The sequence below is a fragment of the Pseudovirgaria hyperparasitica genome (assembly GCF_010093815.1).
Source record: "Pseudovirgaria hyperparasitica strain CBS 121739 unplaced genomic scaffold EJ05scaffold_1, whole genome shotgun sequence".
NCBI classification, from domain to species: Eukaryota; Fungi; Ascomycota; class Dothideomycetes; order Acrospermales; family Acrospermaceae; genus Pseudovirgaria; species Pseudovirgaria hyperparasitica.
Window position 1 is genome coordinate 1,993,478 of NW_022985549.1, and position 25,947 is coordinate 2,019,424.

General features: G+C 50.4%; 10 protein-coding genes across 10 annotated transcripts; 6 read left to right on the top strand and 4 right to left on the bottom strand.

Moving 5' to 3' along the window:
* Nucleotides 1-445: 445 nt before the first annotated feature.
* EJ05DRAFT_25777 (glycoside hydrolase) lies at nt 446-3,046 on the top strand. Its single transcript, XM_033740235.1, has 4 exons — nt 446-607; nt 670-881; nt 960-1,438; nt 1,485-3,046. Exons 2-4 carry the CDS (start codon nt 774-776, stop codon nt 2,818-2,820), a joined length of 1,923 nt encoding a protein of 640 aa, XP_033605551.1. The 5' UTR covers nt 446-607; nt 670-773; the 3' UTR covers nt 2,821-3,046.
* Nucleotides 2,868-6,420, bottom strand: EJ05DRAFT_472038 (uncharacterized protein). Its single transcript, XM_033743093.1, has one exon. The coding sequence runs from the start codon at nt 5,978-5,980 to the stop codon at nt 3,272-3,274; it is 2,709 nt and encodes a 902-aa protein (XP_033605552.1). The 5' UTR covers nt 5,981-6,420; the 3' UTR covers nt 2,868-3,271.
* An 878-nt stretch (nt 6,421-7,298) lies between these two features.
* Nucleotides 7,299-8,189, top strand: EJ05DRAFT_472040 (uncharacterized protein). Its single transcript, XM_033743094.1, has one exon. The coding sequence runs from the start codon at nt 7,372-7,374 to the stop codon at nt 7,687-7,689; it is 318 nt and encodes a 105-aa protein (XP_033605553.1). The 5' UTR covers nt 7,299-7,371; the 3' UTR covers nt 7,690-8,189.
* Nucleotides 8,190-8,602: 413 nt separating this feature from the next.
* Nucleotides 8,603-11,605, top strand: EJ05DRAFT_433046 (Arginase/deacetylase; the record flags this gene model as incomplete). Its single annotated transcript, XM_033741585.1, has 1 exon — nt 8,603-11,605. A coding segment is annotated over one exon (3,003 nt), but the record flags the coding sequence as incomplete, so codon positions are not given.
* A 1,317-nt stretch (nt 11,606-12,922) lies between these two features.
* Nucleotides 12,923-13,477, bottom strand: EJ05DRAFT_495943 (uncharacterized protein; the record flags this gene model as incomplete). Its single annotated transcript, XM_033746312.1, has 2 exons — nt 12,923-13,350; nt 13,396-13,477. 2 exons carry the CDS (start codon nt 13,475-13,477, stop codon nt 12,923-12,925), a joined length of 510 nt encoding a protein of 169 aa, XP_033605555.1.
* Nucleotides 13,478-14,301: 824 nt separating this feature from the next.
* On the bottom strand, nt 14,302-15,527 carry EJ05DRAFT_472042 (NAD(P)-binding protein). Its single transcript, XM_033743095.1, has 4 exons — nt 15,140-15,527; nt 14,977-15,084; nt 14,767-14,923; nt 14,302-14,700 (listed from the first exon to the last, which is right to left on the bottom strand). Exons 1-4 carry the CDS (start codon nt 15,448-15,450, stop codon nt 14,506-14,508), a joined length of 771 nt encoding a protein of 256 aa, XP_033605556.1. The 5' UTR covers nt 15,451-15,527; the 3' UTR covers nt 14,302-14,505.
* Nucleotides 15,528-16,159: 632 nt separating this feature from the next.
* Nucleotides 16,160-17,448, top strand: EJ05DRAFT_26045 (uncharacterized protein). Its single transcript, XM_033740257.1, has 3 exons — nt 16,160-16,592; nt 16,671-17,136; nt 17,188-17,448. Exons 1-3 carry the CDS (start codon nt 16,253-16,255, stop codon nt 17,351-17,353), a joined length of 972 nt encoding a protein of 323 aa, XP_033605557.1. The 5' UTR covers nt 16,160-16,252; the 3' UTR covers nt 17,354-17,448.
* On the bottom strand, nt 17,342-19,262 carry EJ05DRAFT_26054 (uncharacterized protein). Its single transcript, XM_033740260.1, has one exon. It carries the CDS (start codon nt 18,920-18,922, stop codon nt 17,543-17,545), a length of 1,380 nt encoding a protein of 459 aa, XP_033605558.1. The 5' UTR covers nt 18,923-19,262; the 3' UTR covers nt 17,342-17,542.
* A 243-nt stretch (nt 19,263-19,505) lies between these two features.
* On the top strand, nt 19,506-21,897 carry EJ05DRAFT_26070 (uncharacterized protein). The gene is made up of 2 exons (XM_033740261.1): nt 19,506-21,349; nt 21,397-21,897. Exons 1-2 carry the CDS (start codon nt 19,604-19,606, stop codon nt 21,589-21,591), a joined length of 1,941 nt encoding a protein of 646 aa, XP_033605559.1. The 5' UTR covers nt 19,506-19,603; the 3' UTR covers nt 21,592-21,897.
* Nucleotides 21,884-23,879, top strand: EJ05DRAFT_472050 (L-lactate dehydrogenase). Its single transcript, XM_033743096.1, has 2 exons — nt 21,884-21,987; nt 22,072-23,879. The coding sequence occupies exon 2, from the start codon at nt 22,203-22,205 to the stop codon at nt 23,532-23,534; it is 1,332 nt and encodes a 443-aa protein (XP_033605560.1). The 5' UTR covers nt 21,884-21,987; nt 22,072-22,202; the 3' UTR covers nt 23,535-23,879.
* The last annotated feature ends 2,068 nt before the right edge of the window (nt 23,880-25,947 follow it).

A 25,947-nucleotide genomic window follows, 5' to 3' on the forward strand; every position in this document is an offset into this window, starting at 1 on the left:
TCGTTGCCAGTCGTCAAAGAACGATGCACCTGATGACTTACAATGACGGCGATGCAGTCGAAGAAGGGTGTGTCGAAGCTCGATGGGTGACAAGCGCCGCAGTTCAACATCAGCTGAGTAGCTACTGGTGGGCACAACAGCAGCTCACAACACCACAATACACTCTCGCCTTGGTCTAGTGACGGCAGCGATCCGCATGTCTCATGCCGCTCCGGGCTTCATCCATCTTGCGCCTGATGGTACTATGTAGATGGTTGATGGACTGGCCGGTTCATGATGCACGACCGGGTGTTGTACTAGCTGGGTATAGCAGGTCTTGAAGCTGCATGCACATCACTCATCACCAATTCCCCCCTGAGTCGTCACAAGGTTTTCCTGTTTGGTATCCCGCTGCTGCATAATCCACTTCTCTCCATCGAATATGCTCCCGCTACCTGGTAAATGCGGGGCTGCGTGATGCGGTACCCTTGGCTTGCTGTCGCCTGAACGGACTCGCGCCAGATATTATTCCCCGTCGTAGCATTATATAAACCTGCACAGATGCCTTCGACTGCGAGGACTCAAGGGAAATATTCTGACTCCGGGATTCTCTCTTGTGTAGAGAAAGGTATAGAATCCCCACCGGTCTTCGATTTTTTTATGATGGCCAGCTAACGCCTCGAACTCCAGCCCCTGCCAGCCCCTTGTATTGAAGCATACATATACGACGGCTGAACAAATAAAACCGAATTCTCCGAGGGAAAAGCACTTCTCCTCAGAGGAGATCCAACATCATGCTTCCGAAGATAGGCGTTTTCGCGCCCTTACTGGCAGCAATTGCGTTCGCGAACCCTTTTGGTCATAGTCAGGTATATGTTGCTCCAAGGCAAGTCTGGAATAACGTGAGTGGCTGATCCTATGAAACACCGCGTGCGCGACACGCACGTTCTCTAGGTCACATATCGCTGAATTGATCTCAGGCTACGAAGTACGAGGTCAAGACTCCTCCTTTGACCACCAACTGGACATACACGATCGGGACCGATCCGTGGCAGGAATATCCGCGCCCGCAGCTGGAACGCTCCCAGTGGAAGAGCCTCAATGGGATCTGGAAATACGAAAATGCTTCCAGCCCAGACGCCGTAAACTCACCACCGACTGATCTCGACAATGGTAGCGAGGTCATGATTCCGTCGTGCCTCGAGAGCGGGCTGTCTGGTATTCAGAGCAACACTAGCTTCGCGTCCTGGTTCCTAACCAATTTCGACGTGCCTTCAGACTGGAGCGGTGAGAAGGTATTGCTCAACTTTGGAGCGGTGGACTATGAAGCGACTGTGTTCATCGATGGCAAGCAAGCTGGCTTTCATCGCGGAGGCTACTTTGCGTTCACGATTGATATCACACCATATCTCAGCAATAACGGTTCCTTTGCTACCCGACAGAACGGGGCCCATGAACTGTAAGTCGCACTGCCGAAACTCAGAAATATAGGCTGATCATCGCAGGCTTGTATTTGTGCATGATCCCACCGATACTGCTATCATTCCGGTCGGAAAACAGACTACGTCGCCGTCTCACATCTTTTACACTCCCTGCAGTGGTATCTGGCAGCAGGTCTGGATCGAATCCGCCCCTGCGACCTGGGTGTCGCGCTTCGATGTTGCAGCTGGCATGGACGGCAAAGTCGACGTAAATGTCATCAGCATCCCCGAGGGAAGCGCTGAAGCCGTCGAGGTCGAAGTCAAGGACAAGGGCTCCGGCAAAGTCGTGGGCACTGGAAGCGGTACCTCAAACACCCCGTTCTCCTTCACCGTCAGCAGCCCAAACCTATGGTCGCCCAGCACACCCACACTCTACGACATCACTCTCAAGATGGGCAACGACGAGATTAGCAGCTACACTGGATTTCGTACAATCGAAAAGGGCGAAGTCAACGGCGTCCAGCGGCCCTTGCTGAACGGCAAATTCGAATTCCTCTTCGCCACCCTCGACCAAGGATACTGGCCCGACGGCATCTACACACCTCCCAACCGCGAAGCCATGATCTTCGACCTCCAAACCCTCAAAGACCTCGGCTTCAACGCCGTGCGCAAACACATCAAGATCGAAACCGCCCTCTTCTACCAAGCCTGCGACGCGCTCGGCCTCATGGTCATCCAAGACATGCCCTCCCTCCCCCCAAAAGGCGACTCCTTCCTCCCCAACCCGGACCAGCAATCCGAATGGGAGCGCCAACTCGTCCTCATGATCAACCAGCAGAAATCCTTCCCCTCCATCGTCACCTGGGTCATTTACAACGAGGGCTGGGGCCAGCTCTACGCCACCACAAACCCCGAATTCAACCTCACATCCGTCATCCGCACCCTCGATCCCACCCGCCTCATCGACAGCACCTCCGGCTGGCGCGACCACGGCGCGGGCGACTTCCACGACAACCACCACTACGCCGCCCCGCAATGCGGCACGCCCTTCTACTCCATCCTCAGCACGCCCTTCGACCCCTCGCGCATCGGCTTCCAGGGCGAGTTCGGCGGGCTCGGCCACAACGTCTCCGCTGACCATCTCTGGCTCGTCCCGCAGGCTGTCAACTCCATCAACCAGACGTACGAGATCAGTGCGGACCTGAAGACGTATAATTATCGCGCGCATCGCTTGCTGGATGAGCTGCGTGAGCAGACTGAGCTGTTTGCTTGCTCGGGCGCGGTGTATACCCAGACTACGGATGTGGAGGGCGAGGTTAATGGCTTGTTGACGTATGATCGGCGGGTGCTGAGGCCGGATGTGGAGATGTGGAAGAAGGATATTGGGGCGCTGTATGATGCGGCGGCGGGGCGTGCGTAGGGGGGGAGGGGCTAGGTGGTATTTGAAAAAACTCGGACACATATTGGCGCTATTGGTTATGCTATTTCTAGTCTTGTCTAATACCTTAATCATTCTTCCACCTAATTATATATACACACAAACTGCTCATTCCGTCTCACTACCGTGCATGTATCAGCACGTGTACATAAATGCTACGTCGACATCATCTACTAAATTAAGCCATAGTAGTATTAAATACGTGGACGTTCTGGATATGTATCCGTGACCGCACAGAGCTAACATCTGTCTGACGTGTGTCATTTGGAATCTAAATCTTATCTATGGGCTATTGGTTTCGATCATTATGTTCGGAGTCTTGTCGCTCTTGTCCGCAATACCGGTATGATTTCGAAGAAAGGCGCTAAACTTTTAACCGCGATAAGTACACTATAGTTGTTGCTTTACACAAAATTATGATCATTATCATTACTCAGATCGGCTTCCTTCGCACCGCTCTCTCGCCGGCGCGGAAGATATCGTCGCGCTCTAGGCTCGGCGTCGGCACGTCGATGGCGCTTAGGCGTGAGCTCTCGTTACGGCCCGTGTCATGCGGACTCTCGCTGCGCACTGCCGTGTACGTGCCACTTTGCGTGGGACGGTGGGTTCGGTATGGCGAGTGCTCGGGGGAGGATGTTCCGGCGACAAGGGAGGTTGTAATGGGGCTGCGAGTGTGTGGATTTAAATCTGGGGTAGCGCGACCGTCTCTTGAAGGACGGGGATAGGGGTCGGGCGTGTTTCGACCGCTCAGCAGGGGCGCGTCGATGTCTGCGGCGGATGATTTGCGCGGAGTATGCTGGGCGAGGATGGTCTGGCTGGGACGACGGCTGTCAGTGGACGTGGGGCGAGGACTGCCTTTGTATGGCACTTCGTCGATGCCCATGAAAGTGTTTGCCATTGTGGACGGTGTGCCTGGGCGGGACGCAGTCATGCTATCGCCGGGTCTACCGTATAGCTCGCCATCTCCACCGAACTGGTCTCTGAACTCTGCGCGGCGCTTGAAATTCTGGAAGTCGAGGTCGCCTTCTTGCACAAATTCGAACGGGACGGAGTTGGGACCGACGGGTATCCTCTCCGGTGCTTGGGTTGCATCGCCATTGTAGACGTCGCTGTATCCGAAAGAATCGGTGTGTAGGAAGCCTTGCCGAGAAGCAGAGCTGTGCGCCTCATGCTTGAGAATCTCCTTCAGCATATGCTCTGATTTGGCATGCACCATCGGCGCAAGGAGTTTCTTGTACAACGCTGGATGACCAAATTTGACTGCAACGCGATCCTTTCGTCCTCCGGGTCGCTCGACATCAGTCGATTTCTCAAGGTCGTGTATTGAGGCGATAGAAACGTAGCGCATCTTATTGTCGAATGTATGGGACAAATACCACTTGAAACCAAAGAGAAGGAAGGGTAACGGGATCATAGCGTAGAGCATGCCGGCGTTGGCGGCAGCATCGGATATGAAGGCTTGAGCACCAACACCCTGCGAGCCGACAATAAGAGCGACGACGGCGTTGGCCAAGAGAATTGCAAAAAGCATGCGGTTGACAATCGTACGCCAAAAAACGCCTCCTGACTCGTTCTTCGTGAAACAGATATACTGAAGCATGTACCTCTTAAAGTAAAGCTCAATTACAAGGTAAAATGCCGTGATGGGAAATATTAGAGGTTGCAGTACACCAAATACCATGCCAACGGTTCCAATGAACATATAAGTGTTGTAATAACTGGCATAGTCGAAAGGTTGCGGTGCAGAGAGTGCGATCATCTGACGCGGTGTTGGATCTGAAAATTTGCGTCTAAACCATCTAACAATGAGAGGCCAAAGCTGGGCAATGTCGATGGCTGCACTTAAATTTTGCTGCAACTGGTAGGTGAGCCAGAAAGTAGAGACGTTACAGAGACCAGCCATAAAGTTTGTGAACGGATGCTGATGCTTGATCGCGTCCCACACACTGGCATCCTGGGCCCGGACGACTGCAGCGACAAACTGAAAAGCCGATCCAAAAACGGAGAAGACAAATAAACTGTTGAATACGAAGAAGGCGTACAGACGACTGGCCACGTGACGCTCTCGGGAAGTCTTGGAGATATCTCCAGAGTGATTATACAGTCGACGAAAGAGGGTAGGTAAAGCCAAGAAGATGAGAAACTGGAAAAGAGGCGCGGTGATACCTTGAGCGATACCCCAGGCAACAGGATGCGCATAAAGATTCGTTTGGAAACCTGACCACAGAATGCCAATGTGTGAAAAATTGGAAAGGAAGACCGACGACAGGATGTTTAGGGGGATATAGGCAACGGTCAGGAGGACCATCCACAAGCCATCCCAAAACATTCTCGTTCTTCTCGTCGACTTTGTCATAGCTAGGTTACGCCACAACAGGTCAGTAGGCTTTGGCGCCAACGTAATCGATTTTGCATCACCGCCAGCTTGTTGGGCGGCATAGGCAGTGGCGTGAGCATCCTCTATATGGGAATAGCTAGCGAAGCCATATGGCATTGAATTTCGCTTCTCTAGACTTTCACGAACGTGCTTTATCTGCACCTCGAGGCGACGGGCTCGGATTGACAGATAGTCAATTGCATCGACCTTTGCTGGATATGCGTGTTGGTCATCCTTGTATGGCTTGATCATGGGTCTGGAAGGTGGCAGTCGATCAGGATTCCTTAGGTATCGAGCAAGAACAGCCTCAAGTCGAATGATTGTCTTGTCATGCTGGTCGATCAGAGTTGGAAGCTCTTTGACGTTCCTCGCGACGGAAGCACGAGGGATTTCGCCAGTGTCCTTGATAGAAGATGCAATACGAGCTACGCCTTCGTCTGTCCGTGTTGCTTGAGGAAGATGGCGCACGAGTAGGGTACGTGAATGTAGACTGTTGCGGTACTCGCTGGTGCGGAAGTAAGCTCTTCGTAATCCAAGTACTGCTCTGTAATTATGATAGATGAAGCCGCAGACAATGGCTTCAAAAAGGTAGGCAATGACGACCCACGCCCAGAACGTTGTTCCAAAAATGTACTGCGGCGTAAGTTTGAGTAACGTGGCAACATCGGCATAGCTATCATATGGATGTTGACCACCAATAGTGGTAATAGGAATCAGTAGTGCACAGCCGATGACGGTGAAGCAAAAGAATATATTCCGAAGCATGCGCAGAAAGCGTAGTAGGACGACAGCATCCAGACCAATCCGCTCTACGAGATCCTCCTCTTGCACTTTTACGACCGCACGAGTCCATGAAAAGTAAGTCCGATCCAGGGTGGGCGGAGTACGCTTGGAGTCGGCATGCTTGGCTCGAGGAGCATAGATGGCAGAATTTTTTGGGCGGAATAACACAAAGGCACCGAAGAGAAGGCCTGATACGGCAAAGGCCCACACGAGCGAAGCATATATCGAGTTGACTTGAATCTAGCAACAGATGAGCCAAGATCATGAGAACGGAGATACAGGGTTATTACGTCTGACTGGAAGGGGTTGGCGATGAGGTCCAAGAACTCATCGCCATCACTTTGACGAGTTCCGAGTGCCATATTGGCAACTTGGGTGTGTATTGGTAACGAACGGCAAGGTCAATAAAAGATATGCGACGGAAAGAAACGCTTGATTACAGGAGGCTCAAATTAAGATCGTGCATTGGGGAAAATGGACATGAAAGAAAAGTCCGGATAAGTAGAAAGATATCATTCGAGATGTATGTGCCCCCGATTGTTGGGGCAAGTGAGGTCACAAGACCCACAGCGAGGTCAGACAGGGCGCGCCATGTTGCAGCAGTGCTCGATGCCGCCACTGATCCCATGCTGGGGCTTCTTAATGCCCCCATGGAGTTCAATATGGGGTTAAGGCTGGTGGGGCTCGCATCCATAATGGCACTGGTGTAGTAATTCCTATTGGCATCTTCGACTTTTTTTTTTCGTCCGCTATCGATACGGATCCCTTGGCACATGAGCTGCCAATCCAAGGTTGCCACCTGCAGCTGTGTTGCTAGACTTGTCCATGCAACTCCGCGTGGTGTTTTCCGTCCCTTGCAGCACGTGAAGATTGTCTTCCAGGATACTTTTATCAGGCTGCCACAGCATATACATACGTGTGCGCGATCATGCAGCACTGGAGGCAGTGAATGTTATCATTCATTTATGGCGTCGTGTGCGTCGTGCTTGAGGATTCAGGGCCTCAACAAAAGACGCGTCATTACTCCACGTCCGATTAGCTATCAGGGCGCACCATCATCGCGACGGTTTTCGGTAGCGAACCAACTAACAGTAATACCATCAAACTATCAAACGTCAAAAACGCAAACAGTGACCTGAGAGACGGCATGGGTATACACATCTTGACCAGTGACGTTGTGGGGAAGTCTTCTTACCCGTGCGCGTACCTTCCAGAACATGCTCGACTAACTAGTACGTCATACTTCATTCTGCTGTCTTTGCCGCCTCGTCCATCAGTCTCATTGCCACTCGTCAGCTGCCCTCGCCAACCACTACCTTTAATTTCCACATCTACACATACTCACATAATCTCGACCTCAAACCCATTTGAAAATGTCATCCTCCTACTCCTACTCCAGCTCCTCCTTCTCCTCCTCGACCTCAACCTCCAACGGCCAAACCACTGGTCAGGCATATCGCGAGGAATCTTCTTCCAACTTGGACGGTACCACCGTACGCACCACAACACAAAATCTGGGCGAGAAACCCGTATCTGAGACCCGGCAATATGACGCCCAGGGACGACAGCTTGTAGGCGACACCGCCACTCGGGGTCAGGGAAAGATCGAAGACATTTCCGAAGAGGAAGCAGATAAGATCTATCGAGAGAGGATGGAGGACGAATATGCTAAGCGTGAGGGTGGCGCTTAGATAATGTCAGGCGGAGATACATGACGACGATGCAAATATCGTCAGGCTACATTGGCGAAGAATGACATGATACCAAGACGGTACAGTGGACTGTATGTTAACCATGTAGCAGTCGACGAAAATCCCGACTCCAACATTAATATAAGCCTCATGCCCCTGCCTTAGATTCAATTCGTTGCGATTTGCACACTCTGTAGAAGAACGCCACAGATTGAAAAAAAAAGACAAAACGTCGTGCCGTGGCACTGTACCTATAACGTTTTGCCGCCAATCTTCCTCAAGAGGTGCCCATTGTTTCCATCGCTCGGGACTATCATAGGGATTCACCTCTAATTAAATATCAAAGGTGCATTAACTAATACCTGTGTTCGCATATTCCGGAATCTCGAGTATCTGTTCCATGCGTCTAAGGTGCGGTCTTGACCAAGTTGTTGTATACACGTCTCAATTATGTGAGCTGAGGGTAGATATCTAAATATAAACAGCAAAGCAGTCGTGTACCCGCCTTGTTTTTAGTATGCGTCTGTAATCCACAAGTTCCGCCGCTAGCGAGTCAATATGCGCGGTGTACCTAAGATACCAACAGTATCCACTGTCTCTGATGATACTACGCCGGAGTTGCGCACCATGAATCAGTGTTGAATGGATACACTTGCTGGTGCTCTAGTGACATACGGTAAATTTAGGGATTCTGTCCCTGTAAACGCGCTCGCCCTTAAACACCTGAGCGTGGATCCATTTGACGTGAGTCGACGCGTAGAAGTAGTTAGCGTCACCCAGCAACCAGCTTGCCAGTTAGACCAAGGTATCCATCCCTTTTTTGATTCACTAACAGGATTTCCTTACGATTATACCTCCACGTCTACTACAGCCCCACCTGTTCACTACACGCATGTGAAGTGAAACACGAACGATGTCTTCGCCCTCCGACAATTATGGCCCAAGTGGTCTTCGGCAAGGTCAACAAAACAATGAACTCCAACGCGCTCTAGGACGCCTTTCGATCGGAACCGCGATCAAGACCCCATTGCCAGCCTCACCTCGACCTTCTCCGCATCGGCGCATCTCCGATCGAGCTCCCTCCTCACCTGGGACTGCTCAGCGACCTCCGCCGAGCCCTCTTCGCAGGGCGTCTAGCACCATGGATGCTTCGCGCTCCTCGTCTCCCGCGCTTGTGCGCAAAAGTTCCACCCAGAGTCTTAGAAGTGAGAAAGGACCGGCGACTCCAGTGCGCTCTTCTTCGCGACGCAGCTCGACCTACATGCTTGCCTCATCACCCGTTATAGTAAACAATCCCGGTCTAGGTCAAATTGAAGAGAAGGAACAGATTACAGCCACAAATGTGGCCACAGATTATTTCAAGAGGGAACTTGAAATGTTACAGACCGATGCTGAGCAGCAAATTACAAAGACAGAGACGGTGGTCTATCTTCACGATCAATGTTATGGCCATCGGTTCTCGCGACCAAAGACTCCAAAGTCCACCCTCGGCCTGATAGTGGAGAGACCAGAGCGCATACTTGCTGGTGCTTTGGGTATTTCTGCCGCATATGTCAGGCTCGGTGGAAGGCATGAGGGAGGACGCGCAGCACCGCATCCGAGTCGTGAATTGGACAAGAACGTGCCCTTCAATATCGTTAGAACGCAAAGATCAGTGAGCATTACAAGCCCAGCAGTAACAAATGTGCATGGTACGAAGTGGATGGAAGAACTGAAGATGATGTGCGACAATGCAGGGCAGAAGTTGGCCACGACTGGGAAGGAATTAGGTAGAATTGAAGCGAGTGGACCACCAGCTCAAGCACCGAAAGAAAAGCTGCACGAAGGAGATCTATATCTCTGCCAGGAATCATTGAACGCCTTCCAGGGAGCTCTTGGTGGCGTCCTAGATGGCGTCGATGCAGTTTTTGACGGTACCAAAACGAGACGAGGACCCTCGAGAGCCTTTGTGTGTATCCGCCCGCCTGGTCATCATTGCTCTGCAGACTATCCCTCAGGCTTCTGCTGGATAAACAATGTACACGTTGGCATACAGCATGCTGCAGCATCCCATGGACTAACGCATGCTGCGATCATTGATTTTGATCTCCATCACGGCGACGGTTCTCAAACGATAACTTGGGCCCACAATGCAAAGGTGGCCAAGATGCCCAAGAATACGGCAAACTCGAAAAAGACAGCCATCGGCTACTTCAGCTTGCATGATATCAATTCGTATCCTTGTGAATATGGTGAGATCGAAAAGGTGCAAAATGCTAGCTTGTGTATCGAGAACGCTCACGGGCAGTCCATTTGGAATGTTCACTTGCAGCCCTGGAAGAGGGAAGAAGAATTCTGGGATTTATACGAAAATCGCTACAAGATATTGATTGATAAGACGCGGGCTTTTCTCAGATCACATACGGAACGGCTGAAAAGTGGTGTCAATCAACCTGTGCCAAAGGCGGCAATCTTCATCTCGGCTGGCTTCGATGCGAGTGAATGGGAAAGTGCAGGTATGCAGAGACACAAAGTCAGTGTTCCAACGGAGTTTTATGCCCGTTTCACCCGAGATATTGTCCAGCTTGCGCAAGAGGAAGGCACCGGCGCCGGTGGTCGAGTCATCAGTGTCCTCGAAGGCGGATACAGCAATCGTGCCCTGACAAGCGGAGTACTCAGCCATATCAGCGGCCTCTGTGAAGGAGAGGCAGTCTCCATCAAAGATGAAGACCACGAACAATCCCGACTAGGCTATGATATCGGTCAGCACATGAGTGATATGGTCATCGACGAATCCAAAACGCCCGAAAACAGGATCGTCAAGTCTCAATATGACGTGTCGTGGTGGAGTGAGGCCAACATGGCTGACCTAGAGCTCCTCGTCGACCCGCCCCCAGTTAATGCACCTCCTAAAAAGCGCACTGGAGGTCCTTCCACATTTGCAGCTCCCACTGCATCATTTCAAGCGAAAGTTGTTGATCCTGAGAAAGTTCGCCGTTCAGCTTCAGGCGCATATCGCATGTCTGCAAGCCCCTCAAGAGCTCCGACCCCACCACCCCCAGAAGTCGACTGGGCTATTGCAACTCACGAATTGAGCAAGCTCATAATCCCAAGCAACCGCCAGACACGGAGCTGTAAGCCAGAGGAGTTGAATGAGCCAAGAGTCAAGAAAGAGAAACTCATCCCAGCCCCTATACCTACGGTTGACACATTAGGTAGACAGCTCAGAGGACGCAAGCCCACAAAGCCGGGTCGGTATGCCGACCCAGATTCTGATGACGACGTTACTTCTACCATATCTGCCATTGCAGAGGCTGATCGACGCAAGACCGTGGGCATACTTCCTTCCGAGACGCCCAGGGACAAGGGTAGAAGAACTTCTAGGAGACTTAGTGTGGCGTCTAGTATTGGTTCCATCAACGGAGACCATTCGACTCGTGCGCCTAGCACAGCTTCGACCCGTCCGACCAGCGGTCCGCCTTCAAGAGCCCCGTCTATTGCAGCAGTCAATGTGAAGAAACGAACCACAGCTGCAGTGAAGCCGGAAACAGCGTCGGCTTCACGCCCGCCTGTGCCGCGTGTGGCTCCCGGGCACTCCTCAAAGGTAAAGGTTCTTACTTCGTCACTTCCTACTGCGGCAAAGTCTTCGAACAAAGAAAATGCCGATATGGAGGCTCTCGCTTCTGGGCTAAAGAAGATCACACTAAAGCTTCCATCGACGCAAGAGGAATACGAAGCTCGTCAGCGAGAGAAGGGAGCCGCCGCTGCCGAGAAAGAGAAGGCCAAGAGGCCTGTTGGTAGGCCACCGACTAAGAAAGTAAACTCAGTGAAGCCCAGCGCGAAGACTATAACAACGAAGAAAAAATCGCCAGCTCCTCCAGCTACTGGTCCGACAGTCACTGAGACTGCTGATGCTACTGCAAGCTCCGCACCGCCTCCTCCTTCGATGATGGTTTCTGTACCCAGCAATGATCAGAGCTTCGGCATAACCCAACCTATCTCTACCCCAACTCTCCAAATCTCTCCTCCACATCCTGTCTTTAAGGCCGACAAATCATCGACATCTTCCTACGAACCGATGCAGAATCCTGCGCAGGCCCTCGATGTGCAACAAAACGCATCTACAGTACCGACAGAGCAGGGTATCGACTCTCCTCCTGTACCCTCTGCACCTCCTGCACCACAGACTGTTTCTGGCTTGGAATTCGTCCAATACCAGCCCGAAACGAATAGCACGGCTGCGTCACCTCGAGGTTCCCCAATCCCACCTCTACAGCACCACATGAATTTGCAATGGATGCCTCCAAACTCTGATCCCGGACTGGGCATCAACGCCAGTAGTAATAACTCAACTCCCACAAACGCCGCAGCTCCTCCTTCACAACCGGAGCCTAGTACCGCCCGGCCATCGAGCAAAGGGGCCGAGCTGCCAACTTTTACTGCCAGTGGACACATACCATTTGGACAGTCTTAGTAGAAAGTTATTCTGAAGGAGTGCGTTTTGTAATATATCTGTACCTCCCATCTATGAGCATGGAGGCCGACGAGCGTATGCTGGATACAACACACGGGCCGGCCGGTACTATACGTGCGGGGGTGTTTCGTTTATTTTTATTTTTATTGGGCTAGGGGGGCGTGATGTTTTGCGTTGACCCTCCTGCGCTGCGAACTCTGGAATAATCTCTGGCGCTCGCTTTGGATGCCCTGTGGGCCTTTCGCTGTAGCTTCTGCGTGCAGTATACCCCCCGCGTTTTTTTCTGCGGTTGCTGTGAATTCATATCTTGTTTTTCTTGCAGCTGTTGCCAGCGAGCTTGGATCGGGACAAGACGGGACTAGACGAGACGAGGGGCTAAGGTTTCATATCCCCTATATCACGATGTCACATGCTCTTTCATGAACTGTTGTATTTTGTGTCTGGATACATGGCATAACGAAGGTGATAATATATACAGGTCGCCCAACCGGCTGGTCCGTCCTCCATACACGATATGCCGCTGCTATACTTCATGACTGGCCTGAATAGCACGTCCCACCACCTCCTCCTTCACATCCAATTCCTGTTTCTCTCTCGGGTATTGCAGAGTTGCGTCCTCGGTCTGGTCTCTTCGCTAGGCCGCATAGCTTTGTGGTGTCAAACTCTCATTGTCATGGCAGGGAGGGCTGTTTGATCATGGAAAGGCTACTCATCGTTTTGGTTGCTTGGTCTTGACTGATATGTTGGGAAAGGTCTGTTCGATAGCTACGGTTATTCTCATTAGATATTCCCTGGAATATCGTCGAACTCAGTAGCTTTCCCAGGGCATTGCAATTTTCCAAGGTTGTTTCGGCCGTATCGCACACGCCACTTCTTGATACTAAAAACTCCGGGGAAATCTTTGCAATGTTCATCCAGCTTCTTGTGCATCACTTTGAGGTCCTCCGGGTGGCATGTCTGTTCACTGCCAACGTTACAAACATAAGTCCTAGCTTTGCCACTGATGGACATCTGCCAAGCTCCACTATATGTGTTGTGCCCGTCGCAGGTTTTCATCTGTGAAGCCTTCGCAGCTTCCAAGTCGGTCCGGTTGAGTGCAGTTTCATGTGTAAAGCATGTGATGTATCCACTATGCAGTGCAACCGTAACGTTATCCAAGTCGTAGTATCCCTCAATGCCTTTCCTGAAACTATTTTTATTTCTGCAACCTTTATGATGGTGAGAAATGATCCGTTATTTGGAAGCCTGCTTACTGTCTGTTTCTTTGCAGACGTGCACGGCAACGACTGCACTCGTAGTAGCGAGTATAGTGAGAAGTATGTTTGGAAGACGCATGGTGAAGTATGCAAGTTGTCGTGCTATTGTCCGTCTCTCAGAAGGGCAATGTTATGCAATCAGATAATATAAGCGACTTTATATGCTATGAGATAACAACGGCCCATATTCGGAACGATGGAAGGATTGCTTCTTATGTACTCTGGTCGCCCTCAACAACAGCTTTGATGGTCGGAGCGCATATCGCGCATCGATCATGGAACGGTGCTCCTTTGGTCATTCGTCGAATTACACTGGCTTGGTATATAGTGCACCTGGCCACTGCGCGTGTCACATGTTTCTAAAAAGAGAGATTAATCCGGAGTCAAAGGCAGGCCAACGAATAGCTGGAATGTATATAAGACCTTGCACTCCCAAGTTTGATGGTACCCATAAAAAGTTCTTGAATTTCACGCAATTTTGTGTACATTGCTGAAAAGACCTCGCGACGTGCCGCTAGTTCTGGAACTAGCGTGCTCACGTCTACTGAATTCCAGATCTCAAGATGTTATGAGTGTATTAATAGGTATTGTAATGCCTAATTAAATAATGGTAACTTTAACATCTAAACTTTATACAATGGATGGATGATAAAGAGTCTTATACTGCAGTGATTCGTGATCTTATGAATCTGTCTAAGTAAATCTAGAACTTTCTACCGGAAAGAAGAGCCATTTACACATTATAATATTGCTCAATCATGTTAACAAAGATATGACTTACAAACTTCGATCACACGCACGCTACTGCATTGGACGTAATCAGGAGAACACCGACTGTTGTTCAACTATACTTGCGGGAGACAAGCCTGACTGACATGTGGACGTTCTCTACTGAGTTAATTTCGGAGGATTGAGAAGACATCATCTCATTTTTATTATGTCATTCTACGAAGTAATGCGATGGAATGTCATCGCTCTAGCACCGCCTCGTGCTGCTCCTCGCTGTTAAACGGTCGCCAGACCAATCACCCATCATGATACCATCTCGTGGTCTAGTTCCCCAAGATAAATCTTTCCCATACCAATTGGTCATGGCCTTTGACAACACTACCATACTGGATTGCCACCATCATATACCTGTTTCCCCGGTTCTGGATTTTCGTAGCCCTCAACTTTGACATTCCAGAGTTTTCCAGTCATCGAACGGTCTTTGCGCGCCCTTTCGATGATTTCCAAGGAACCTGTCGCACCTTGTCGGACGCTGAGGTCGGCATATTCGCCGCCAAGATCTGTGCGAAGCCACTGTCATTTGCATGTCAGTCAAGGTGCATCTGAGACAAGAAGCAGGGCATGCAGGCGCCCACTTACGCCGGGTGTCAATGCAATTATGGTAAAGCCCTCCTTCTTATAGTCCTGTGCATACTGGACTGTGAGCATGTTCAGTGCGGCTTTGGTGATCTTGTAGGCCGGACAAGGAACTGCGGCAAAATAATCTTGCATTCCAAACGTACCGACTGTCGTGGAACTAGGGCGTCGGTTAACTTGGTGCTCACTAACATCATGTGGAGGAATGCGTACAGATTGACGACAGTCTTTGAATCTCCTTCTCTCAGAAGAGGGATGAATGATGTTGTCATCATGTGCACAGAGGTCACATTCGATCGGAATACGTCGTCTAAGTTGTTCCTACAAAGACGTTAGATTCAAAAGATCCTGACAATGAAGACGGTTGACGACATAAATTTGATCAATGGCTCCGGTAATGTAGGTGCAGACTCCAGCATTGTTGACCAGGACGTCCAGACCCTTACCGCCGAGGAGAGTCTCGACTTGCTTGACAGCCGCAGAAATACTTTCCTGAGAAGTAACATCAAGAGACAGCAACTCGATACGATGCTTATGCTCTGTAGCCAGTGTCTGTAGTGCTCCAGCCTCGGTATTCCGGGCTGTTGCAATGATGAGGCGGACGTCTTCAACGGGGCGAGCTGCTAGTTGCGAGACAAGCTCCAGGCCGAGGCCACGAGAGGTTCCGGTAATCAGGTAAGAAGCCATTATTTAGCTACTTTAATGATGCTATGATCTGATGAAGAAGTCCTACATAGCCAGTTTTTCGAATATATATATATGTGTGTGTGCCTATACATAAAGCATAACACATAATCAACACGCTAGACGGGCACGCTAGGCGGTGAGTCTAGGCTCAAAGGAGTAATTCTAGGATCCCGAGGGCACAATCTATTTCCGAGCCGTGTTTGCTGACAACTGGATGGGAATCATCTGGAATTAGATCTTACATTGTACCTGGTGGATCGGACACAAGCATACCGTTTCTCGGAGATAACAGCTCATTCAGGTCTAACAAAAGCCAGACAGCCATGCGAGCTTAGCGGCTTTGGTCGGATGCAGGATAGATATATTATTCATACGGAACGGCGAGTCTTCGTGTGGTATCCTGCCTGAACGGTGTTGTCTCGCTACAGCAAAGCTATACATGCAACAGAATTGAATAGGTATCAGAGACAAGCTGATCGTGATGATGGACTTAGACGACACTTCTATCGGACGTACGTACTACACGTGCGTCGCTCAAGCAGGTGGCGATCATCTTGATTCCCATTGGCTGATCCCCTATCAAAGGCTTGCGCCATGACTTACCTATACTCATCATTCACTGTCCCGATCACACCCTTTATCCTGTCATCTCAGCCCCATTCACCCCTTGTCTCCAGGCATATAGATCAAATCGACATCTGCAACTCAACCTGCAACCTACAAACCCGTCTGCACGCCTCCCCAGCTTCCCAAAGCCTTATCGATTACGCAGCTCCCTAAGCTATACCTAGGAACCCTCACCATGGCAATCCATACCACACCCTCGTCTCCGCCGTCTGGCGGCGTCGCCCTCGACATCCAAGCCTGGACCGAACAAGCCGCAGCATCCCTCTCAAACCTCAACCTCTCCGCTCCGACCTTCGTCGCGCAACCTATCTCGCACCATGCCGAGCGCCATGGCCCGTCCCCAGCTGTCCGCGGCACCTCCATCGCCCTCGACATCCCCCTCGACACGCCTCAAGATGCACGCGTCGACTCGACGTACAGGCGTCGCGAGCCACAGCGCCGTGATAGCATGGAGCGCCGCGAGGCCCTGCTGAAAGGGAAGGAGGGCAGTCGGCGGAGAAGGAGGTGGGAAAATGGTAAGCTGCATTCATCTCCCTTATCCGATTATATGCCATCTAGGTATATCAGGAGATTACTGACGGCGCGCTTTATAGACCGCCTCCTTGGAAACCCCTACCGCGTGCCTCCGACGTCCGCTGACTGGGAAGTGCGCCCGCCCACGCATCGCACGCCGGTACCATACTACCTCGCGCCTCTATGGGACAATGGCCTCGCCGCGCACGCGGCAGCGCGCAGAGAGCGTAAGGTGAAGAGTACAAGCCAGCACAAACAGGCTGTTAAAGGCGTCCCCGAGGGCGCAAGCCGCGTCCCGAAGGAGTTCAAAGAGAAGATGAAGAAGAGCAAGGGCGCCAGGGGGCTATTGCAAGACCTGGAAACCGAGGTGAGGGGATTCGTGGCGAAGTGCCAGGAGAATGACGAGGAAGCTGTGACGGACAGTGAAGAGGACGAAGTTGTGTTCGTTGGTAGGGATGGGGAAATGCAGGATCGAACGTGGCGGAGCTTGGAAAGGGAATATCTGTTATTTCAGAGTGCGGCAGATGATCAGGGGGCAGCGTTTTGGTGAGTTTGGTCTTTGAGGACTGTCGCGTCGAGTGCTAACGATAATTGTAGTCGGTACCTTGTACATCAGATTGGCTGCTATTATGGGCTCAAAACCTGGAGCGTTACGACGGGAAATCCAGCCAGGCGTGAGGCTTATGTGGGATTTGACATGCAGACTGGGCACGATTTTGCGGTGCAGGAGCAGCTTCCGCGACCGCTCTACGGTCTGGTGTAAACACAATCTGCAGATGGCCTGGACAGCTTGGTCGGCAGTGTTCCATATTCCACAATTCTTTCTTCGATGTAAAGATGGCCTATCGGGCCTTCCACAAGACAATATATAATATATCTTCGTCATGAAATTAATCCTCCAGTCATTGGCCTACAACCTGCGATCAGGTTTAGACAGCAAGTAGTGAGCCATTCAAATACTCTCATCTACATCACGCTCCTCAATCTCAGCCTCCAGTATCTCCAGCTGAGGATACCTCATCCCTCCTAGTTTTATCACCTCCCTGAAACGAGCCACAGCATCTGCAATCTCATCTTTACGGAGCTTGACACTCTGGAGATGATTGCTGTGCATAGCTGCCTCGGCGTCGCTATCCGGTTCTTCAATGAGTAGAAGGTCTCCCATCCAGACATGCACCATGCCACGAATATACAGAAGCGTAACGTCGCGATCTGTGGGAGGTGAGAACACTAGCTGGTCGAGCCGTTCTGCAAGTTTACGAACATCTGCAAGCTCCGAATCCTTGATGCGTTGGAATTCTCGCTTTTTCTTTTCTTCACGCTTCATTTCACGGCTATGACTATCGGAACTCGATATTTCAGAGTCGGAGTGCTCTATCGGCGTAGACTCATTAGAAATCGAGGTTGAGCGTAAGAACTCGTATCGCATACGTTTACTGTTATCCACGATCTGTGTGATCCACAGTGAGAACATAGTAGGGTAGAACGTCAGTGCGTTGACACGGCGGGCGTTGATGTCATAGGAGACCTTCGCGATGGGATACTGAATGATGAGGCGTTCATAGTACTGTCGCGCCTGTCGGTATCCTTCTTCGCTGAAAAGAGGTTTGCCATTGTCTTCGTCTTCCTCGTCGTCCTCGCCCGCATTCTGATGGTGGGAATACTTTTCATCGAATGGATCGATGTAAGGATGCAGCTGTAACAAGATCTCCGCGCCTATGCGCCAGTTTTCGTCTCTACGGATGTCGAAAGGTCGGCTGTTGACAGTGCTGCGGAGGAGAAGGGCCCAAATACGACTGGCACGTGAGTAATCGCCTTCTGATAGGCATTTATGCAGGGCTGCGTTGAGGACGCCGATATGGCGAGATTTGAGATTCGTGGACAGCTTCTCGCCGTTATGGCGAGCATAGTCTGCGATGCTGGCTCTGCCTGGGACAAAGATTGGGGGGTTCAGTCCTGCGAGTTGTTTCTGCAGGTATGGATCAGTGATTCTGGGTGCAGTCTTTCTAACGGGTCGATGCGGGAAAGGGGCAGGAGGAATCTCATCGTTTGTGTGAAGGCCTGCGGTTCGATATTGTTCTTCTTCTAATGTTGATAGGACTTTTTTGCTAGATGGGGCAGAAACACTCTGGCGTTGTGTGTGCGTGTTTCTATGCTGCTGGTCTTCATGTTCGTCCTTGTCGTCGTCTAACCTGCTCTCGTCGAGGTCATCTGTATCATCGTCTTCAGCGGTATCTTGCTTCCTATCATTTGATGGCTTGTGGTACAGGCTTGCTCGAAAAGATAATGTATGGCCGAATCCTGAAGTTGGGGAAGTGAATAGATGACTCATAGTCGACTTCAACGTGGTGGCACAGTATAGTCCGAGATATTTGCTGGTATGTATGCGAATACAGGTTGAGGCTCAACGTAACATTTGTTTGGTGTCATGCTTTGATAATCCTATCACTGCTTGGAAGTTTGTTGTGGCACTGAGCAGCGGCTGCTCATGCTACCATCTATCAGAGTAATGGAGCAGGTAGATATGAATGAAATATTGAGAAGAAGGAAAAGAACAAGAAGAAAAAGAAGACTGTTCACTGGCTACAGTTGTAGCAGACAGATGGAATAAGTGTATGGATATTAAGGTCCTAGATGCCTGAGGCGCCAACGCCACGGAACGTCCGCGCTTGACGCCCAAGCCCCGTTTCAAAATTCAGAGCACGCGGCAAGCCTTTTATATTAACGCTAAACTACTCCTGGAACTGGGACTGGGTTCTCTCTCTCATCAACGGAACACTGACCCACTCCGCTGACTCTGGGTTCGGTGTGTCGTAGCCTGTGCCTGTCCTGTCTTGTTGTATCAAGCGCTGCCCTTCATTCATTACATACACCACACCTCAACATCCTCTTCACTGACTCGACCGGTTCCTTTGTCCCTATGGACGTCCATCCTTTGTCCATACACCCCCATTCTTCTCATTGATACTTCTTTCTCGACCCTCTTTGTCTCGTTCGCGCTTGCTTCCTGACCATGGGCCAAGGTTCTTCTCGCCCAGAAGAGTCCCATCGACGCTCAAGGTTACATCGAGTCTCGACCTCTTTGGCTTCTCTCTACCGTCCTCGCCGCACAGCTCCTCGCGATACCATTTCAGCTCCTTCTCAGCCGCGTCCAAACTCTGCTGCTGCTCCCTCACCTTCGCGGAGGTTACGACCTCGTCCACACTCCGTCGCCGACGGCCCCTCCCATTTCCATATACCCCGACTTCAGCTAGGTGACAGCTTAGACCTGGACTTCGACTCTCTTCAGACTCGTGACGATGTTTTATTTACGAGGCGACAAAACACTTCAAGCCGCAGACGGGAAGATAGGCGTTCTTATTTTGATCGTATGACCAGCCTTCGACCTCGACGCCGTCGATCACCGTTGAGACGCGAAGAAGACCAAGCCGCTTTCCTTTCACGACTTCTATCCGTAGCAGCAGCGACTACTGCTGCGTCGTTGGTGGGCGAGGATCACCGATCGATCACAAACACGAGACATCTAGGTGGCCATAATGAAGACAGTACATTCGATGGCTTCCTCGAGGCCCTCGAAAACGGTCGAATTGCGTCAGCTCTACGTGGGGAAAACATCAATGGTGATCATCAAGGCGGTATGCCTGCCCCACTCAACTTCTTCAGGATGTTCAGATTCCCTTCAAACAGCGGCAATCGCAGGCTGGACAATCGACCGTCAAGCAATAGCACCGATGAACCGAATGGGGAGGATGAGGGCAGGATGGTACCGATAATCATCGTCGGCATCAGATCTGTAAATCCTGGTCCAGGTGCTTCACATGATGACAATATTCCTCCTTTCCTCGACGCTCTTTCGACTTTCCCTAGTACGCTCAACAATAGTGGCGGGAATGCTATAGATGGGCTCCTCCACCGACCAGCTCCCACAACCAGATTCAGTCACAGAAGGCGTGCATCTGTGGGTGGCTTTCCTACTACGTACGACAATCAAAGACACCACCCGCGACCTCCACCATCTACTCCTGCAAGCTCTGCCCTTTCTGCAGTATCGTCTGGCGAGACAACTCCTACCCGTAGTTCCTCCACTGCCCCGCATTCCGCTGCGGCGTCTGCTGCCTCATCACGACGCGATAGCTTCGTTCGACGAACGGCTGGAGGCCTCGAGCCGACGGCCGAGGAGCCTACACAACAGCGAACACCTAGAACACGGAGGCTAAGCGAATCAGATTTCACTAGATTTGGCTCAGGGGCATCGCGCCGAAATGGCGTGGTAGAGCCAGATCATAATCCCGGAGAGGGTTCAAGAAGCTGGATTATTTACGTCCTTGGTGGCAGCTATCCGGAGAATCATCCTATAGTCACAACTCCCAGTCTTTTCACTGATTCACCTACGTACGAAGACATGGTTCTGCTTTCGGCCCTGCTTGGCCCAGCAAAGCCTCCCGTGGCATCGGAAGCTGATGTAGCATCTGCACCGGGTTTATTCGCGATCATTGCCGGCGAGGATGGTACCATCATAGCTGTGCCAGAGCCGGTGCCTCAAACGCAAAATGTCACAGGTGAAACAGCGTCGACAGAGGATAACAATGTCTTGTCCGGGAAACTAGAGGACGAATTAAAAGAAGCCTCTTCGCCAGAAATCATAACCATTGCGCAAGATCAGCGTTGTCTTGTGTGTCTGAGTGAGTTCGAAGTCGGTGAACAAGCTCGAAAACTAAGTCAATGCGGTCACTTCTTCCACCGTGAATGTATTGATCACGTAAGTAGGATATTGCTACGCTATGATCTACACTGACACCTTTTTAGTGGCTTCTTAATGGTCGCAATTCCTGTCCCCTCTGTCGGCGGCAAGGAGTGGACGAGAAACCGTCAACAGCCCCGGAAAGCCCAAATTCAGATACAATGACTTTCACGGACGATGCTGATGACGAAAGCACTTTAGTCCCATCAGATGGGGCCGAGGTCGCCGATCAATACTCTCAGACGGCGACCTCTTCGTAACGAATTTCCTAGTAAACATAAGTTTGGAGCGCATACTTCTTGTTTCTTCTTCATGGTGTTAAGCTGGAGAGATCTTAACGTAGCGCAACGATGGGTAAGCGTGGCAGGCTACACGCAAGGACATAGGACGACACAGTACAGGCGCATCAGGATCCGGAAACCGCAACACCTATAGTCTCGCATCTTTTATTGATCACGTGAAGCATGATGGATGGGTGAGGGCATATGGAGAATACCCTTTTAATGAGAAATCAACGCATCACGTAGCTATATCAATGATCTCCATCCGTACCCACTACTGTCGGTTTCTGTACAGACTATGCTCGGTCGAACCAATGATTCCGAGACCATGAAGATTTGCATGAGGATATTTCCAGCATGACATCGAGCTCTTAGGTAAGACTCAACATATTCCTGATGGTGTCAAGACGGCAATCAAATCGATGCTTTGAGGTCAAATATCACTAATACTCAACCGAGGTCCTGCGTGATGCCCCACTGTTAATCACATCACACGTAACAATATCAACATCACAGATCCTCGCATGTCACACTCACCATCAGTTCACTCATCAACTTTTACGCACAGTTTTTAACCGTTCAAGATCAAGATGTCACAAAAATGGGATCTCGAAAAACGCCCCACTTACGATATCCCTGACCCGGCCGCACCTTCATCATACCAACGTGACATCTACTCCCATTTCAGACGGCCCGCGCTCTCCACGAAACCTTCGGAATGGGAGGCTCAAGCCCGTACGAAAGTCCCAAAGCCGAACTTCGGCTACGTATACGGCGCCGCCGGCTCTGGAAAGACGCACAAGGCCAACACCGATGCCTTCGACCGCTACCGGCTCAAGCCACGTATGCTCGTCAACGCCACGCGCCGCGACGTCAGCGTTGAGTTGTTCGGCGAGAGACTGAGTAGTCCGATCATGGTCGGCCCCGTAGGCGTACAGAGTATCATGCACAAGGACGCCGAGGAAGCGACGGCGCGCGCTTGCAGGGCGACGGGTGTGCCCATGGTGCTGAGTACGGCGGGCACGCGGACGATTGAGCAAGTCGCGGATGCGAATGGTGATGGGCTCCGGTGGTTCCAGCTGTACTGGCCGCGGCCGCAGTACGACGATGTGACTGCGAGTCTGCTCCGTCGTGCAAAGGCCGCGGGGTTCAAGGCGCTCGTTGTCACGCTCGACACCATGAATTTGGCCTGGCGGCCGACGGATCTGGACGAGGGGTATTTGCCGTTCTTACTGGGTGAGGGTTGTCAGATTGGGTTTTCGGATCCCGTGTTCAATGCGGTATTTGAGGAGCAGCAGGCGATGGATAAACGGACTATTGCTGAGAAATTGGGGGAACTGTATGATTTGGTCAAGAGGCCGGGAAGTGTTGTTCAGGGTTTGAAAGTACTTGCCAATGCGAGATCGATTCAAAAGAGTAGGGCGTGGATGGATGTGGTGCATAGCGCGACGTATCGCGAATGGAAGCATCTGGAGATTCTGAAGAAGCACTGGGATGGGCCGATTGTGCTGAAGGGGATCCAGACGATAGAGGATGCGCACAGAGCTATCGACTACGGTATGGCCGGCATCATCGTCAGCAACCATGGAGGAAGGCAGCTTGACGGGGCTATTGCAAGTCTGGATGCTCTGGCTGAAATCGGGGCTGATGATCGTGTGAAGCAATCTGGCTTAACGGTGCTTTTCGATAGTGGGATTCGGACGGGCAGTGATGTCCTGAAGGCGATCGCGCTTGGTGCAAAAGCAGTTCTGATTGGGAGGCCATATATGTATGGTTTGGCGATGGGCGGACAAGCCGGTGTTGAGCATGTACTGCGGTGCATCAAGGCCGACACAGACAACCAGCTAGGGAATCTGGGGAGGACGAGCTTGGCAGAGTTGTCAAGGGACGATTTGGCTGTGCATGAGCAGCCCAAGTTATGATCCTATGCTTGGAACTGTGTTCGTATACGACTGCTGACACATATAGCAGAATTACAATGCAGACCATCGTGCAGACACTTACTACTCTCTTTTAGAGGCAAATAGGACTGAATTGTAAGTGATTAGAATTTATGTTTCCGTAGCCCTGTGTGGCCAACAAACCACTGGTATTCCCTAACATGTTCCTACATTGTGGATACTACCGCTGAGTACAAACAAAATGTGGCAATTTTGTGCCAGACTTGTTTCAGCTTCAGCGGCTTAGCCTCGTTCTTATCTTAGTTGTAGAAAGCACAGTGCCTACGTCAACTATCTGGCTATCTCTCTCGAACTCACTAAGTGGAGCATTTATATAGGGCTAGCATACAATAGCAGTGGTCGAGATTAGATGAATATTGATTACTTAGGGTGCGTGCCAACCATGGATCATACATTCACCGAGCTACTAAATTGTCCAATGATTTCGGAAACGTCCTAGCGCAGAGAGGCCTATGCAATGATGGCCTGTTAGATAAACTTGTGTCCTTGGAAAGACTCTAAGACCGAATTGCTTGTGTGTATCGACCTCATAGCCGGACGATTAATACTACCTGGAGATTGTCACAGCTTTAGCGCGGCCTAACAATATCTATATCGATGATAGGCCGACGTCTCGCTCCTCATGGGTAGAGCCGTAGGACACCTCATACTAGCCGGCCGAAAAGTTGAAACGCTCTTATGAGGTCAACACCTAAAGATAGACTTGTGCTACGGCAACGATGAAGAGTAAATGCCCCCTGACGGCTACACGTCATTGATGTACGATATTACATCTAGTTCATACTCTAGATAAAGCTTGCACGTAAGTAAGAGTGCATGACTATTCAGGTTCTTTGGATGGTCATCACTCGTTTCACATTAAAGTCTCCACTATTCAAAGTCTCCACTATACAGAGTCAGTGCAAACTCGTCTTTACGCACTATTGCTTTGACTGGCCCATATCCCGCGAGTGAGAGATGTCAAGATAAGTATTACCTTGCACAAATCCTTCGCCTACTGACTTCGCTGTAAACCTTCCCGATGGGCAGCTTGCGCCGGCTTGGGGGATAATGGTTCGTAGTCACCCTTCAAACCTGTAGTAAGGTCAATTGTCTTAGCACCACCCACTTGTTTTCCATATGTGTCCATTGGCCTAATCAGGATTCTTGCAAAGCTTGAATCCATTTCCACTTCCTTCTTTCTTGAAAGCGTCGAGCTAACCATTCTCGCTTCTACTAATCATGGTAATGTCACTAAAGTTCTTATATTTATTCGTATCAGTGCTTAGAACGTGTTCCTGGATTCTTCTTCGACTAAGGGTATAGACTTTATCCTTAGACCTTGGCCTATATGCTTTTAGGACTTATCAAGATATCCTTGAGACCCGTATAACTACGGCTTATACGTAAATTAGGACACAAACTTAAATAAAGCTTATACAAAGATAATCGGAAGTATAATAATAATAATAATATTGGTAAACTAGGTAGAGTACCACTCTATAGGCGCATGCCTCCTCTAGTCTAAGCTACTATATAAGAAGAAACCTACGAATAGGAAAAACTCCCTTATATCCATAACTACGCTCTATCTATCCTCTCGTTCTTTATATATATATAGCCCTAGGGGCTACCCATGGGCCTATAGCCTATATTATAATAGTTTGCCCTTAGGCAGCACATGTAGGTGCGGAGATTATTAGTCAAGGGCTACCCTTAACTAATAATCGCGGTTCTCCCGGGGTTCTTCCGACGTATACCGGGGTTCTTCCGGCATATATCGGGCTTCTTCTAGTATATATATACGGGTCCACTAGAACTAGGGGAGAGGAAGGTGTACGAGCATCTATCGGGCGACGTCCTTAGGGTACTTATTAAGCTATTACGTGATATCGGAGGTCCTCGTCATACGGACGAGGGCTTATCTTAGGGTATAGAGGCTAGAGCACGTCGCGAGGTAGTAGCGTATTATATCTCTCCGGCCGTAGTCCTCGCACTAGAGAGATATATCTAGGACGCCTCTCTAGTAGAGGTAATATAGGAGACCTATAGCGCCTATTCGGGCTTAGAGGAGTATAGATACTTAGGCCTTCGTTAGCCCTTTATACATCTATTTACTTAGTTCCTTCTAAGGCCCTTAGATCTATTCTAGATACCTATCCTATTAGGAGGCCTACTAGGCTTTAAGTACCTCCCTCTATTTATCCTAGATCTATAACCGCATGACGCGGCTAAGCTCCTTAGGGCTCTATTAGCTCGGGATAGTATCCGGGTTATTTTAAACCTCCTACACGGTCTAGCTCGAGTCCGCCTCTATATAGTATTTATATTATACTTAAGTTTATTCTATAGTAGGGAGGGCCTAGTAATACGCGCGGATACGTGTACGTAGTAT

What these genes read in the sequence shown, in the direction of transcription:
- EJ05DRAFT_26070 (XM_033740261.1), top strand. Translation starts at nt 19,604, where the DNA reads ATGGGCCAAGGTTCTTCTCGCCCAGAAGAGTCCCATCGACGCTCAAGG. An exon ending in ACCGTGAATGTATTGATCAC is followed by an intron (nt 21,350 to 21,396) that starts GTAAGTAGGATA and finishes ACACCTTTTTAG; the next exon opens with TGGCTTCTTAATGGTCGCAA.
- EJ05DRAFT_472040 (XM_033743094.1), top strand. Translation starts at nt 7,372, where the DNA reads ATGTCATCCTCCTACTCCTACTCCAGCTCCTCCTTCTCCTCCTCGACC.
- EJ05DRAFT_472050 (XM_033743096.1), top strand. Translation starts at nt 22,203, where the DNA reads ATGTCACAAAAATGGGATCTCGAAAAACGCCCCACTTACGATATCCCT.
- EJ05DRAFT_26045 (XM_033740257.1), top strand. Translation starts at nt 16,253, where the DNA reads ATGGCAATCCATACCACACCCTCGTCTCCGCCGTCTGGCGGCGTCGCC. An exon ending in GAGAAGGAGGTGGGAAAATG is followed by an intron (nt 16,593 to 16,670) that starts GTAAGCTGCATT and finishes CGCGCTTTATAG; the next exon opens with ACCGCCTCCTTGGAAACCCC. An exon ending in GATCAGGGGGCAGCGTTTTG is followed by an intron (nt 17,137 to 17,187) that starts GTGAGTTTGGTC and finishes CGATAATTGTAG; the next exon opens with TCGGTACCTTGTACATCAGA.
- EJ05DRAFT_472042 (XM_033743095.1), bottom strand. Translation starts at nt 15,450, where the DNA reads ATGGCTTCTTACCTGATTACCGGAACCTCTCGTGGCCTCGGCCTGGAG. An exon ending in TCAAAGACTGTCGTCAATCT is followed by an intron (nt 14,924 to 14,976) that starts GTACGCATTCCT and finishes CCGACGCCCTAG; the next exon opens with TTCCACGACAGTCGGTACGT. An exon ending in TAATTGCATTGACACCCGGC is followed by an intron (nt 14,701 to 14,766) that starts GTAAGTGGGCGC and finishes TGCAAATGACAG; the next exon opens with TGGCTTCGCACAGATCTTGG.
- EJ05DRAFT_25777 (XM_033740235.1), top strand. Translation starts at nt 774, where the DNA reads ATGCTTCCGAAGATAGGCGTTTTCGCGCCCTTACTGGCAGCAATTGCG. An exon ending in CAAGGCAAGTCTGGAATAAC is followed by an intron (nt 882 to 959) that starts GTGAGTGGCTGA and finishes AATTGATCTCAG; the next exon opens with GCTACGAAGTACGAGGTCAA. An exon ending in CAGAACGGGGCCCATGAACT is followed by an intron (nt 1,439 to 1,484) that starts GTAAGTCGCACT and finishes TGATCATCGCAG; the next exon opens with GCTTGTATTTGTGCATGATC.
- EJ05DRAFT_26054 (XM_033740260.1), bottom strand. Translation starts at nt 18,922, where the DNA reads ATGAGTCATCTATTCACTTCCCCAACTTCAGGATTCGGCCATACATTA.
- EJ05DRAFT_472038 (XM_033743093.1), bottom strand. Translation starts at nt 5,980, where the DNA reads ATGCTTCGGAATATATTCTTTTGCTTCACCGTCATCGGCTGTGCACTA.